At 37.9% G+C, this 12,287-nt stretch overlaps 1 protein-coding gene across 1 annotated transcript; it reads right to left on the bottom strand.

Annotated features, from left to right (window-relative positions):
• Window positions 1-9,293: 9,293 nt before the first annotated feature.
• Window positions 9,294-10,442, bottom strand: LOC115964652. Its single transcript, XM_031083918.1, has one exon. The coding sequence runs from the start codon at window positions 10,440-10,442 to the stop codon at window positions 9,294-9,296; it is 1,149 nt and encodes a 382-aa protein (XP_030939778.1).
• Window positions 10,443-12,287: the final 1,845 nt, after the last annotated feature.

Raw genomic sequence — 12,287 nt, 5'->3', positions numbered from 1 at the left:
GCGGCACGTGTGGCACGTGCGAGGCCTGTCTGCTTATCGGCGCGTGAACTGACGGCAACGAACGCCGATGTTGCCGGTGGCGCGTGGAGGCACGTGGCATGATGTTTGGGCCTGAAATTTTCAGGTTTTGCAGATCGGAGGCCGTAGAAGATTTCTATTGTGTCAATTTTCTAGAATTGTGAACGGATTTGCACAAATTTAAAGGAGGATGCCGCGCTCCTTTGAAGCTTTTGGCGGTGCGTGTTAGCTCCGGTGACCTTGATTTTTCAGGGTTTTGTCAAATAAAGTCCGTTTAAGGTCCCTGTGAGGTCAATTTTGTGAAATTATGAACAGATTTGCACAAATTCGAGTGTGAAAGCCGCGGGTCATTGCGAGCTTATGGCGGCGCGTGGTTGCGCGTGCAGCCGTTTTTGGACTTGAAATTTTTGGGTTTTGCAGATCTTTCTCCATTGGATTGACTGGTATGCTTAGTTTCTTGAAATGGTGTCTGGATTTGTACAGATTTGGGTGTGAAAACCGCGGGTCATTGTTGGACTTATGGCCTTCTGGTCTGCTTTGGCGGTGGCCGCCCTGACAGGATGGTGCCAGAATTCAGACTTGTAAGGTGGGTAATGAGCCTTCAGCTTTTATCTCCATGGCTGCATATCCTTATTCATTTCAAGATTAGGTGCAGTCTTCTTTGATTTTGAGGACATTCGAGTTTGCAAAATTTGACTTTGAGCTTTAATTGTTTTCACATTTCTGAAATGTGAATGCAATTTTTTTTTCATTGGCCGGTTGGTGGAACCATTTAATGGTTTGCTGACTTTCTTCATTTTTCTTGTCTGTTGTCTCAGAAATTTTCTATATAAAGGCATGCTATTGCCTTCCTTCATCACTGAGATACATGCTCAACTTTCAGCTTTCTCCTCATGCTTTCAATATTTTTTTTTTTTTTTTTACGTGCTATGGGATCTTTTCCCTGACAAGTTTTTTTATTGCTTGGTTTTGTTTTGCAGCACAGTTTCCCTGGCAATTAAGTTGCACCAACATTTGTCTTTTCAACGCAGCCATTTCAAGAGTCTTTGCAACGTAGCCGCATCAAGAGTTTTTTTACCACGAAACCTTGCCAGCATCTGTCCTTGTATTGAAGCCGTGCCCACATTCAACTTTGTCATGAAACAACGTCAACACTTCATTCGTGCCAACATTCATCTTTGTCATAAAGCTGCCTCGACATTTTATTTGCATTGAGGCCACATCTACACTTCAAACATGTCGAAACTGTGACAACATTCATCTTTGCCATGAAGCCATGACAACACTTCACTTATACCGAGGCCATGCCAACATGCATAGAAGTCATACCAACATTCACGAAACCATGTCAACACTCCACATTACCATTGAAGTTATGTCAAGACTTTATTCGCCGAAACTGTGCCAACATTCATATAAAGCAATTTTCAGAGGCAACATCACTCAGACATCAAGGGCGTATGGCACTGTAGCCAGACATCAAGATTTCAGAGATGCCAACAAGATGTTGAAAATGCAAGGAGTCCCTATCAAGACTTTGAAAATGCAAGAAGATGCCAAGATTTTGACATTGCAAAGAGCTCTCATTAAGATTTTGAAGATGCAAGGAGATGCCAAGACTTTGAAGTTTCAAGAAGAATGCCACCAAGACTTTGACATTGCATGGACATGCCCTTGGAGGAGAGAAGATGCAACACCAACTTCAGATGCCGGAGGAAGGTGACATTGTCCAACTTTTGGAGACATGATATGAAGCTGCACTGCTCAGAAGGGAGATGATGCCACACCGACTTTAGATATATAATCTACCATCATTCCGGAAGAAATTGACGTCATCCAGATTTCAAAGACATGATGTGAAACAACACCACTTAGAAGGGAGATGATATGGTTTTAATTTCAGGGCTATGAAGTAGCACAACCTAGAAAAGAGACGATGCAGCCTAGAGATGGAAGGTACAAGGAGATGCCCCCAGGAGATAAATGATGCAAAGTATACTTCAGAGATGTAGGAGGATGGCCATAGAAAATGAGCAATGCCATGAAGACTTTTCTACTGCGTCGATCTTTGATCATCCTATTGAGCAATGTCTTGCCAACCGAAAGGACCTTAAAAGCGCATTGATGACTGTCAAAAAACTCTTCAAGTTAAACTGGCCATCCTTCTTCTTTTCATGTGACTGAACTTAGTGACAAGTACTAAGCTGCCTACGTACCTCGGAGAGGGATCAAGTCATCACGTAGTTCAACATATATTTTTTTTTTTATAATTTTTTTTTTCAATAATTTTTTTTTAGTGTGTGACTGAACTCAACAAAAAATACTAAGTTGCCTACGTACCCGGAGAGGGATCAAGTCATCACGTAGTTCAAAAGATTTCTGGTTTTTTTTTTTTTTTTTTTTTTTTTTTTGCAAAAAGGGGGCGCAGTATGTAATAGTGGGTATCACCACTGATCGAACCCGAGATGGCCTCAAGGGTGACACGAGCGTCCAACCGCTACGCCACACTCGCAATTGTTGACATGGAGTGAGATTAATTTCTCTTTATTGGTACGCTTTAAAGGGTAATGGGAAGACATCATGTACTCTTGCAACGCTACAGTGGGTAGTTTAAGCTCTTACCAAGGAGCAATTCTTGATTTTCAAGTGTAGAAGTGTTTAAGGAACTTCCCATTGATGGGGCCGATCCTTATGCCATCATCATTATCGATCAACTTGTGAGCTCCAATGGTGTTTGCCCCCTGCCTGAGAGTTGGAAGTACATCACAAGCAACAGTCACATGGTTTGACCCCACAACTTCATTGAAGTTTAGATCAATCTCGTTTTCTTTGGCAAGTTTCATGATTTGTTCTTTGAAGACGAAGCATTTTTGTATTGGGTGGCCAATGATGCGATGATATTTGCAGTAGTTAGGATCATCAACTTTCCCCATGTCTTCTGGTCGCCTGCATTCTGGCAATTCAATTAGCTTCAATTGCAATAGTTGTTCTAAGATGTTTGGCACATCTTCATTGGGGAACGGATATACTTTTTGCTCACGTTCCTTAAAGGTCAGGCGACGCACTTCATTCTTTTGCCACCCTTCAAGCTATTTTTCATTTGCCTTTGCTCCTCTTCTTGGAACCTTGATTTCAGCAGTGCTAACAACCATTGGGTCTTTGAGGCTGACTTTTGCATTCCTATCATTCCTCCTTACTTCCCTTCTGTTTTCCTCAGGTATAGGAGGGTTTGTACTTCCGCGACTAGCAATGCTCAACTCCATGTCATGGGCACGAGTTGCTAACTCTTCAAATGTTCGGGGCTTTATCCCTTGAAGGATGTAAAGAAGTCCCCAATGCATGCCTTGGATGCACATCTCTATAGCAGATATTTCAGTAAGTTTATCTTTGCAATCTAGACTCAAAGAACGCCACCGATTGATATAATCAACGACGGGCTCATCCTTCCACTGTTTAGTATTGGTAAGCTCCATCATGCTTACCGTGCGTCGTGTGCTGTAGAATCAATTAAGAAACTCCCTTCCAAGTTGTTCCCAGCTATCGATTGACTCGGGCTCTATTTCCGTATACCAATCAAAGGCATTCCCCTTTAGTGAACGGACAAACTGCTTTACAAAGAGGCCTCCTTGAGTCCCTGTGTTCTCGCAAGTTTCTATAAAGGGAGCAATGTGTTGCTTAGGATTTCCTTTGCCATCGAACTGCAAGAACTTGGGAGGTTGATACCCATTTGGTATTCTCATGTTGTCGATGCGCTTTGTGTAAGGTTTTGAATATGTGAGAGAACTTGTAGAAGAACCTCCATATTGTGCTCGGATGGTATTTGTTATCATGTCTTGTAATTGTTGGACTAACAACGAAGCAACCGAAGTAGATTGTTCTCGTCGAAGAGTGTTTTCAATTTCTCTCCCTTCGTCATCTTTCGTAGATGTGAATTTATGACCATGGCTTGATTCACCAAGATCTTGCACTTCGAGCTTGTTCATCAAAGTTGCAATTTGAAGGTCCTTATCTTCAAGTGCTTTTGTGAGAAGGACAACTCTTTGTTCCATTTCGGCTATCTTTTCTTCCATGGTAGAGGTGTTAGTCATCATGACTGACACAACTTCCCAAGATGATGAAGAAGAAAGTGATTTGATGTGAGCACGTGGAATCTCATCTTTTGGGTTCCCTTTGATGGGAGAGAAATCGTGCGACCAACTTCTTGTGAAGGAAGAAGGGGATTTGCCCCCATACTTGAGGTGTTCCAAGGTGGAGACGTCCTTGTTGATGACCTTGTTTCTTGTAAGAGGGTCTAAGGAGATGATTGTTCGGACCTTGGCTTCCTTGGTTGATTGAAGTTGATTGTTTGCTTTGGGTTGGCTACAATTGATTACACCAATGCAGTTATTGGTGGTAGCCGTACCAAGTTTAGTTGAAGCAACTATTGTTGAAGCTTGAATGTTCTTGCTAGAGGCCATTGAAGTTCGTAGTAAGATGATGAAGATTTCTTTCTTTGAAGGAGAATGAGATGAGAGGCAGAGATGTCCCACTGGGCGTGCCAAAATTTGTAAGCGACTAAATCTCTCGTTTGGAAATAAATCGAACAAGTAAAATAGTGTCGCAAATGCAAATTTGTATTGATGATTGTGTGGTACAATTCTCTATAATTACAAAAGAGTTATCCTCTGATTCGATCTCCTTAAAAGATTTGTTGATTGGATTTGTGATGATGTGATTTTGTTTTGAACAAAAGATATCCTTCAATTTGGTTGAGGAATGGATCGAAGATCTTTGGAACAGAATTACAATGAATCTCTGGCTATGAGCTTGTTAGAAATTCTTTGTTCTTCGTGTTCTTTGTGTTCTTCGTGTTCTTCGTGTGTTCTTCGGGCATTCGTCGTCTTCGAAGGTTTGTTGTGGAAGTTCTCCGGGGCTTTAGAGGCTTGAATCCGTGGAGCTTCACTGATTTGTGGTTGTTTGAGGTTTCTGGAGGCTTTTGAGCTTGATTCCAGTGAACTTTGAGATCTAGGTAGATAGTTTGGATGATTCTGTTTCGAATGTTCTTTGTATTTGAAGATTTGTGGTGGAAGTTCTTCGGAGCTTTAGAGGCTTGAATCCGTAGAGCTTCACTGATTTATGATTTGTTGATGTTTTCGGACCTTTGAGCTTGATTCCCGCAAACTTTAGGATCTAGGCAGATGATCTGGATGATTCTGCTTCGAATGTTCTCCAATTTTGGGGTTGAAGTTCTTGAAGTTCTTGAAGGTTTTGAGGCTTGATCTTCTCAGAGCTTTCTCCCTTCTGAATTCTGGTCTTTCTGAATATGCGTCCTCTGAATCTTCCTGAATCTTGGTCCTTCTGAATGTCTCAAGAAGGCTTCTATTTATAGGAGTTTGGGGGTGGATGAGCGACACGTGGCGGAGCTTGATTGGTGACACATGTCACAGCTTGATTGGTCCGCTTAAGTCATCGCTTACACGTGTGAGGTTGCTTGAGTCATCGCTTACACGTGAGAGGCTGCTTAAGTCATCGCTTACATATGTGAGGCTGCTTGAGTCATCGCTTACACGTGCGCTGATGCGTGATTGGCTCTTGCATGACACTTGGCAAATTTCTGTTGGCTTCTGAATAGTGATAGAAAAACCTAGCAGCAATACATGGTGTTCTGTAATTGGCTGTATTTTGTGGACTTGGTAATGTGATGTGTCAGCTTGTGATAGGTCGGGAATTTTCCCTCTCTACACGCAGATAGAAGTAAGGCTTTTATTATTATTATTTGGTGGTAATTTGTGAAAATATGACCTATGAATGATGAACCTAGATTTATCTTTATGCCTGGTACTGAATATTAGGTTGTTAATAAGTACATGTTCTAAAAATAGATAAGTAGAAATACATAGAAATATAATATTTTAAATGAGGAAATTTGCTTAATGAATAAAGATGGGGTGATCCTTATTGATGAAAAGATGAGGAAAAATTGCTTGAAATGGTTCGGTTATGTTTAGAAGAGTAATTAATGAACCAATGAAAAAGAGTAGGTATGTTCATTTACCACCTTCACCCAGCCGCTTGCCTTGAACAAAAAAAACCATAGCCATAGGATCAGACCATGGCTCCTAGGTAATTAAGAGCCGTCAAAATGGTCCAAGAACTCGAAGCATTATTACAAATTTAACAATTTTTTTAAAATTATATAATAAAATTGTAGTTTCAATCATCTAATTAAGATGAAGTAGAATTATTTACTTTTTTGTAATTAAATAGTCAGTATCCAATGCAATGCGCGGTGTATTTTGATAAATATTGTAAGAAATAATTTGTCCTATTGATTTTATGAATACTATTATTGATAGATTTTGTAATAAATTATTTATGTCTTATCGATTTTATGAATAATATTATTGTTAGTCAGAATTAATCTATGAAACTTTCTACTAACACTTTGTTTGTTTCACTGGAAAACTTTCTGTAAAGATAGTTTTCCACATTTTCCAGTGTTTGGTAGCACAAAAAAAACTGGTCAACAGAAAACTATCTTTAGTCAATGGAAAATCTTAATAAAAATAAGGCTTGTTTTCTATAGGTAGTTTTGCAAAAAAAAAAAAAAAAAAATTGGAAAACAATCTCTCTCCCATGATACGCTCTCTCTCTTTCTCTATTCCCTTTTCTTTTTCTTTCCTCACACCCTCACTGTCACTAACTCTGGTCTCCTTTCTTCTATAGATCTCTCTCTCTCTCTCTCTCTCTCTCCATGTTTCTCTTCTTCTTTATAACGCAGTTCTCGGATTAGATTTTTTTTCCCTCATTGCTCAATAATTATTTCATTCCTCTCTACCAACTTGCAAAGGAGAACATATTTGCAGCTGTAATTATTTCATTCTTCTCTACTAAAATTCGAATTCTTTACTTTGAATTTCAAACTCGATTTTATTTTTTTTCTTTAAGAAATTTTTGGTTTGATGGATTCCAGGTAATTCTTTTTTGCAGATAAAAGTGCTTAAAAAATATATAAAAAATAAAAAAGAAGAAAGAATGAATGAAGTAAAAGACGAAAATTTTAAACATAGTGCCTATACGGCTCTAAATTGCTTTTACATAGGATAATCTTTACTGTAAATTAATAATATTGTTATATAATAAATGATAATTGTTTAGGGGAATTGTATTTGTTGGTAGATACATTATGCAGATACTATGTAGTGATAATATATTATGTAGATACATTATATAAATACATAATTTTGAGTAATATTAAAGACGTGGTTGACCATAGTAGACAATTTAGTACCAGCAAAAAGAATATACAATTAAAAGTTATTAGGTAAGTTTTTTAAAAACTATTATTATATAAAAAGTTATAATATATAACAATAACATATCTCATTTAGCTCCTTCATGCCTACTATAGCTAGTTATTTCGGTTTTCTACTAGCGGCTTCAATTATAAGCCTAGCTCTATTTATTGATCTAAGCAAGGTACGACTTATTCGAAATTCATTGAATGAACAATTCATAAAAATGAAAGTTTCTATGAGATTCCAGGTATGGAAAACTTCCTTCCCGCATCAATTTCTAATTGGTCATTGAAATTCATGGGCAATTCGGATGTTTATTTAGGTTTGGAACCCTCTCTTTTTTCCCCTTTCAAACAAATTGAAATGATTGAAGTTTTTTCTATTTTGAATCGTGTTAGGTCTAATTTTATGTAAATAGACAAATGGTTGATATATATATGTATGTATGTATGTATGTATGTATGGACGTTACTGTCCATATATATGAGCAAGATGAGTGGTAGAGATCATGAAAATTTGACAACTAATTTTGATTGTATCTATTGTCAAAATTTTAGTATGAAAACAAAATTCATTCTTGTTTTTTTTTTTTTTTTTAACAAAATACACATGTTTTAAATTACACAAGAAATATAAAAAATAAAAATAAAAATAAAAATTTGCATACCAAACACCAAAAAGCATTCTCAAGCTCATTTTCAAAGTTGTTACCAAACATTGGAAAATGATATAGTTTTCTAGAAAATGCTCTTTTAAAAATGAACCATTTTCCAGAAAACGTTTATGCTGAAACAAACAGAGCGTAAAACTAAATTTAAACTAAATACATTAGGGGAAAATTCTTCTAATTCATGCAATCAAGAAATGTCACCAAATCACACAGTTCACATTGTCACCTACAAATAATATTTACCTAATGTGAATATTTGTTTGAATTGGTATAGGGTATTCATTACACATTACATTGATGAAATTGTAAAAAGGAAAAAAATTTTGTTATTTATAGAGTTCTGAAATTAGTTCTCAAATTGGAAAAATATATATATATATATATTCCGGTGGAACTCGAGTATCTGATACTCGATTTCCTTAAATGGAAATCGAGTCTCTGAAACTTGATTTCCTTAAATGGAAATCAAGTTTCAAATACTCAATTTCCACTAGGATTATTTTTTTTATTTTTTTTATTTTTTGGCAGCTACTCCTGCAGCAGTAAACCAAAATTAGTTTTCCTTCCCCTGCAGCAATAAACTATATTCAGAACACATCACATGGGCAGCGGTAAACAACTAGATACAAGCATATGATAGTGGTCAAGGGAGAATACATCAGATGCAAACAACCGGATTAAAATAGTTACTATTCATGGGCATTATAGTTGCTCTCTTAGCACACAAAAACATTCAATACTAGCTATCATCACTTCAAAGGAGGGCCCTGTGGTTGAACTTGCCAAAGTAGTAGCTACTAATGCCAAAGTAATATCATTGCTGGCATTATAGGCAAAAGCTGCACAACACAACTAATGTAACGAGTACAATGAATAGCAAATAACTCAATTACAACAACATTCAGCAATAAACAAAATAACAACTAAGTCAATACAACATAGTCTACATAGTCACCTAGTACTTGTCCATATTGATACAACATACTCTACATAGTCACCTAGCACTTGCCCATACTAATGCAACATAGTCTACATAGTCGCTTAGCACTTATCCATAGAGAAGATAACCACAAGTCCCACATACAATGCCATTCCAATATCGAGTCTCCGCTCGCCTGACAAACATTGTTGTACGGTCGTTAGTTCCTAAATGCAAAGAACAAAAACCAAATGAAATTCTGAGCATATTATATGAAAACAGTAACAACACTTGCCTAGTTTGTAGCATTACCACTTGTCGAAGCCCCATGGGAATTGCTTGTCAAAGCCCCACAGGATTTGGGACATCTTCTGCGGTTATGCCCCTTTTTATGACACACTCCGCATCGCTACCTCAGTTGAATCTCCCTCAAGTGCGGATCTTCCCTCCGGCTTCCCGGTTCTCGCTGTAGCCCATCCATTTCATTCCTTATTCTTGACTTCACAGGACGACCTTTGCCCCGCAACAGCTGTGGGTCAAGCACCCACCGTGGTTCGCGAACGTCCCTCCACAATGACTTTGACTTTGGCACCAAAAATTGATGTGTATATGTGTGAATGGCGTTCTCCAAACCATAACATGGGTCAATATAGCTGGTGGCATTGAGGTATAGACCTTGGAGAACTTTAATTGCATGTGAACAAGGGATCTTAATGTTTTGCCACTTTCTACAACTACATGTTCTAGCAAATACGAGCACCTCATGACTGTGGTTTCCCTTTCCACCTCTATGGTCGTTGTATGGGGTAACCACGTGATATACACCAAGTTTATGATTAAAATTCCTCAGAGTGTATCCTGAAATTTTCTGCTCATTTTTGGTATAGATCCCCATTGCATAATCACTCCAGACCTTACCTTGAGAAAGATCAGAAGTAATTTTTTTATGTCGATCGTGGAAATATGCAACAAGTTTGCACCAAGTGAACTCAACTATTGCAGCAATGGGCAAACCACGGGTACCTTTAAGTACCCCATTAAAGCACTCAGAGATATTGGTTGTCATTGCCTCGTAACGTCTTCCATCATCATGTGCCTGGGTCCATTTGTTCAGATCCAAACTCATTAAATATGTGTATGGCATATAGCGTGTAATATTAGAATCATCAGGTTCTACACCCCTCAGTACATTAATCTTAACATCCTTAATGGTTTGCATTATGGACTTAAATTTAGTTTCATGAGTCCCATATCCAGCTTTCAAGGCCAATGCCTTTAGAGTCGGGTCATCCAAGTGTGTGTTGAAGTTGCTAGCAACATGTCGAAGGCAATATTGGTGAAATACCTGTGGGCTTCCGTCATCTTGTCTAGGCCACTCTGTAATGGCACATTTGATACCTTTATGTCGGTCAGAAATAATGCAAATGCCCTCGTCAGGTATCACATGCCCTATTGAACTCCTGAGACACTCTAAAAACCACCCCCAACTAGGCCTTGACTGCTTGTCCACAACAGCAAAGGTGAGAGGCAAAACCTTTTGGTACACATCGGTTGCCATTGCAATCGTCAACACCCCTCGATATTTACCATACAAATGAGTCCCAACAATACTGATCACTGGCCTGCAATATTTGAATACAGCAATGCATGGAACGAATGCCCAAAATACATAGTGCAGTAATGTAGTACCATCTATGCCTCTAAGTATGGTGTAATAGTTGTACTGAGTACCCGAATCTTGATCCAAGTATGCCAACAACAACTTTTGCAACCTTTGGTAAGACTCCTCCCAATCCCCACGTATCTTAACAATTGCCTTTTGTTTTACGTCTCATACCTTATAGTAAGAAAGCTCATGCTTATACTTAGTATGTATGATCTCACATAGCTTATAAATATGAATAGTGTGATTTTGTCGCAATTTTCCCTCAATTTCTAATGCTACAAAATTAGAATCCATCATTTTACCATCTCTTTGCAAGCCAAAGGGTATACAATTGTGTGGACCCACGTAAGACGTGACCATTCACAGACCATTAAGTTTAGACTTCTTGAATGCCCCAACGTACCACTTACAGTTGGTGTCAATGAATGCGGCATACAATTTAGTTTTGGTCGACCTCCGGATAATAAAATTTCTATTATCATTTGCTGCGTATATTATCAATACACACTTCACCACCTCTTTATTTGCAAAATTCAACCCTTTACTAAAATGCATCACATCTTCCCAAGTAGAAACAAATGGTATCTGAAGACGTGAAGGATCAACCATATTTTCCTAAGTATTTGCGCTGAATGACTTGCTAGGAGGTGTGTAGGCAGTGGTCGTATTTGTATCATACTGGACGCCAATATCATCGTTTGTATCACCTTCATCATGGTACTCCATATTTTCCTCTTCAAAATTGGGAATGAGTTCATGGTCATCCACATCCCTCTCAAAGTCACTTCGCTCAATTCTCTCTTCGTACTCATCCATATCATCAATATTTTCACCATTATTCGCAATATGATCTTCGTCTTCATCTTCCTTCCCTAAATGTGTCTCTTGAGGTTGGAGTGTTTCACCAGTATTGGCAGCATGATCTTGAGATGGGAACGCATAACTTCCCATTGTATAGCCTCCCATTGTAGTGCATCCATAATCTAGGGCTGTAAATTGTAAAGATGTAGCTGTTTGTTGCACCTCCTCAGTATCAACTTCTGCAAGCGGCTCCGAACTTACGTATAACTCAGCAACATTTACTTAGGGCATTTTATGGATCCTATTAAACATGATCTTTACATGTTTATCTTCTTTGATTGCCATGTACCCGTAATTTATCCGTTCATGACGATAAATAATCTTTATGTCATGACTCATAACAAGCAAGGTTCAAATTCAATCATTCCATTATTTTCTTCTTCAAATCATTTAACGTCTTGGTCTCATGGTGTATCATCATGTAGTAGCATTTGATACCCGGCCTTTTAAATGGAAATCCGTCAATCTCTCCAGGATTGTCAAGGGGTCCACCGTAGTATACATTTATATCAATATTCTTCAGAGATTGTGAATCTATTAGAGTCAAGTGTAATAATATGTTAGTGACATATTTTTATCTTTTTCATTTAACATCAATTGCAAAACCTTTTCTATCTACTCAAAGTTCAAAAATTACAACTTGTAACCCCACATTTGCATATACTCAGCCCACATCACGTACAAACACACAATCATTATCATTTCATACTCAAACAAAAAAAATCTAAAGACAAAACTCACCCCCATTACAAAATTTCGAATCAGCTCTAACAAAAATATAAATAAAAATATCAAACCAAACAACAATATAATCATTAAAAACCTAACAATACAAATATACCAAGAATACATCTTAAATATATCAATCATTATTTC

This window comes from Quercus lobata, chromosome 10 (assembly GCF_001633185.2).
Source record: "Quercus lobata isolate SW786 chromosome 10, ValleyOak3.0 Primary Assembly, whole genome shotgun sequence".
NCBI lineage: Eukaryota > Viridiplantae > Streptophyta > Magnoliopsida > Fagales > Fagaceae > Quercus > Quercus lobata.
The sequence above is the reverse complement of the archived record's forward strand: the minus strand, read 5'-3'. Positions and strand labels throughout refer to the sequence as shown.

What these genes read in the sequence shown, in the direction of transcription:
- LOC115964652 (XM_031083918.1), bottom strand. Translation starts at nt 10,442, where the DNA reads ATGGCAACCGATGTGTACCAAAAGGTTTTGCCTCTCACCTTTGCTGTT.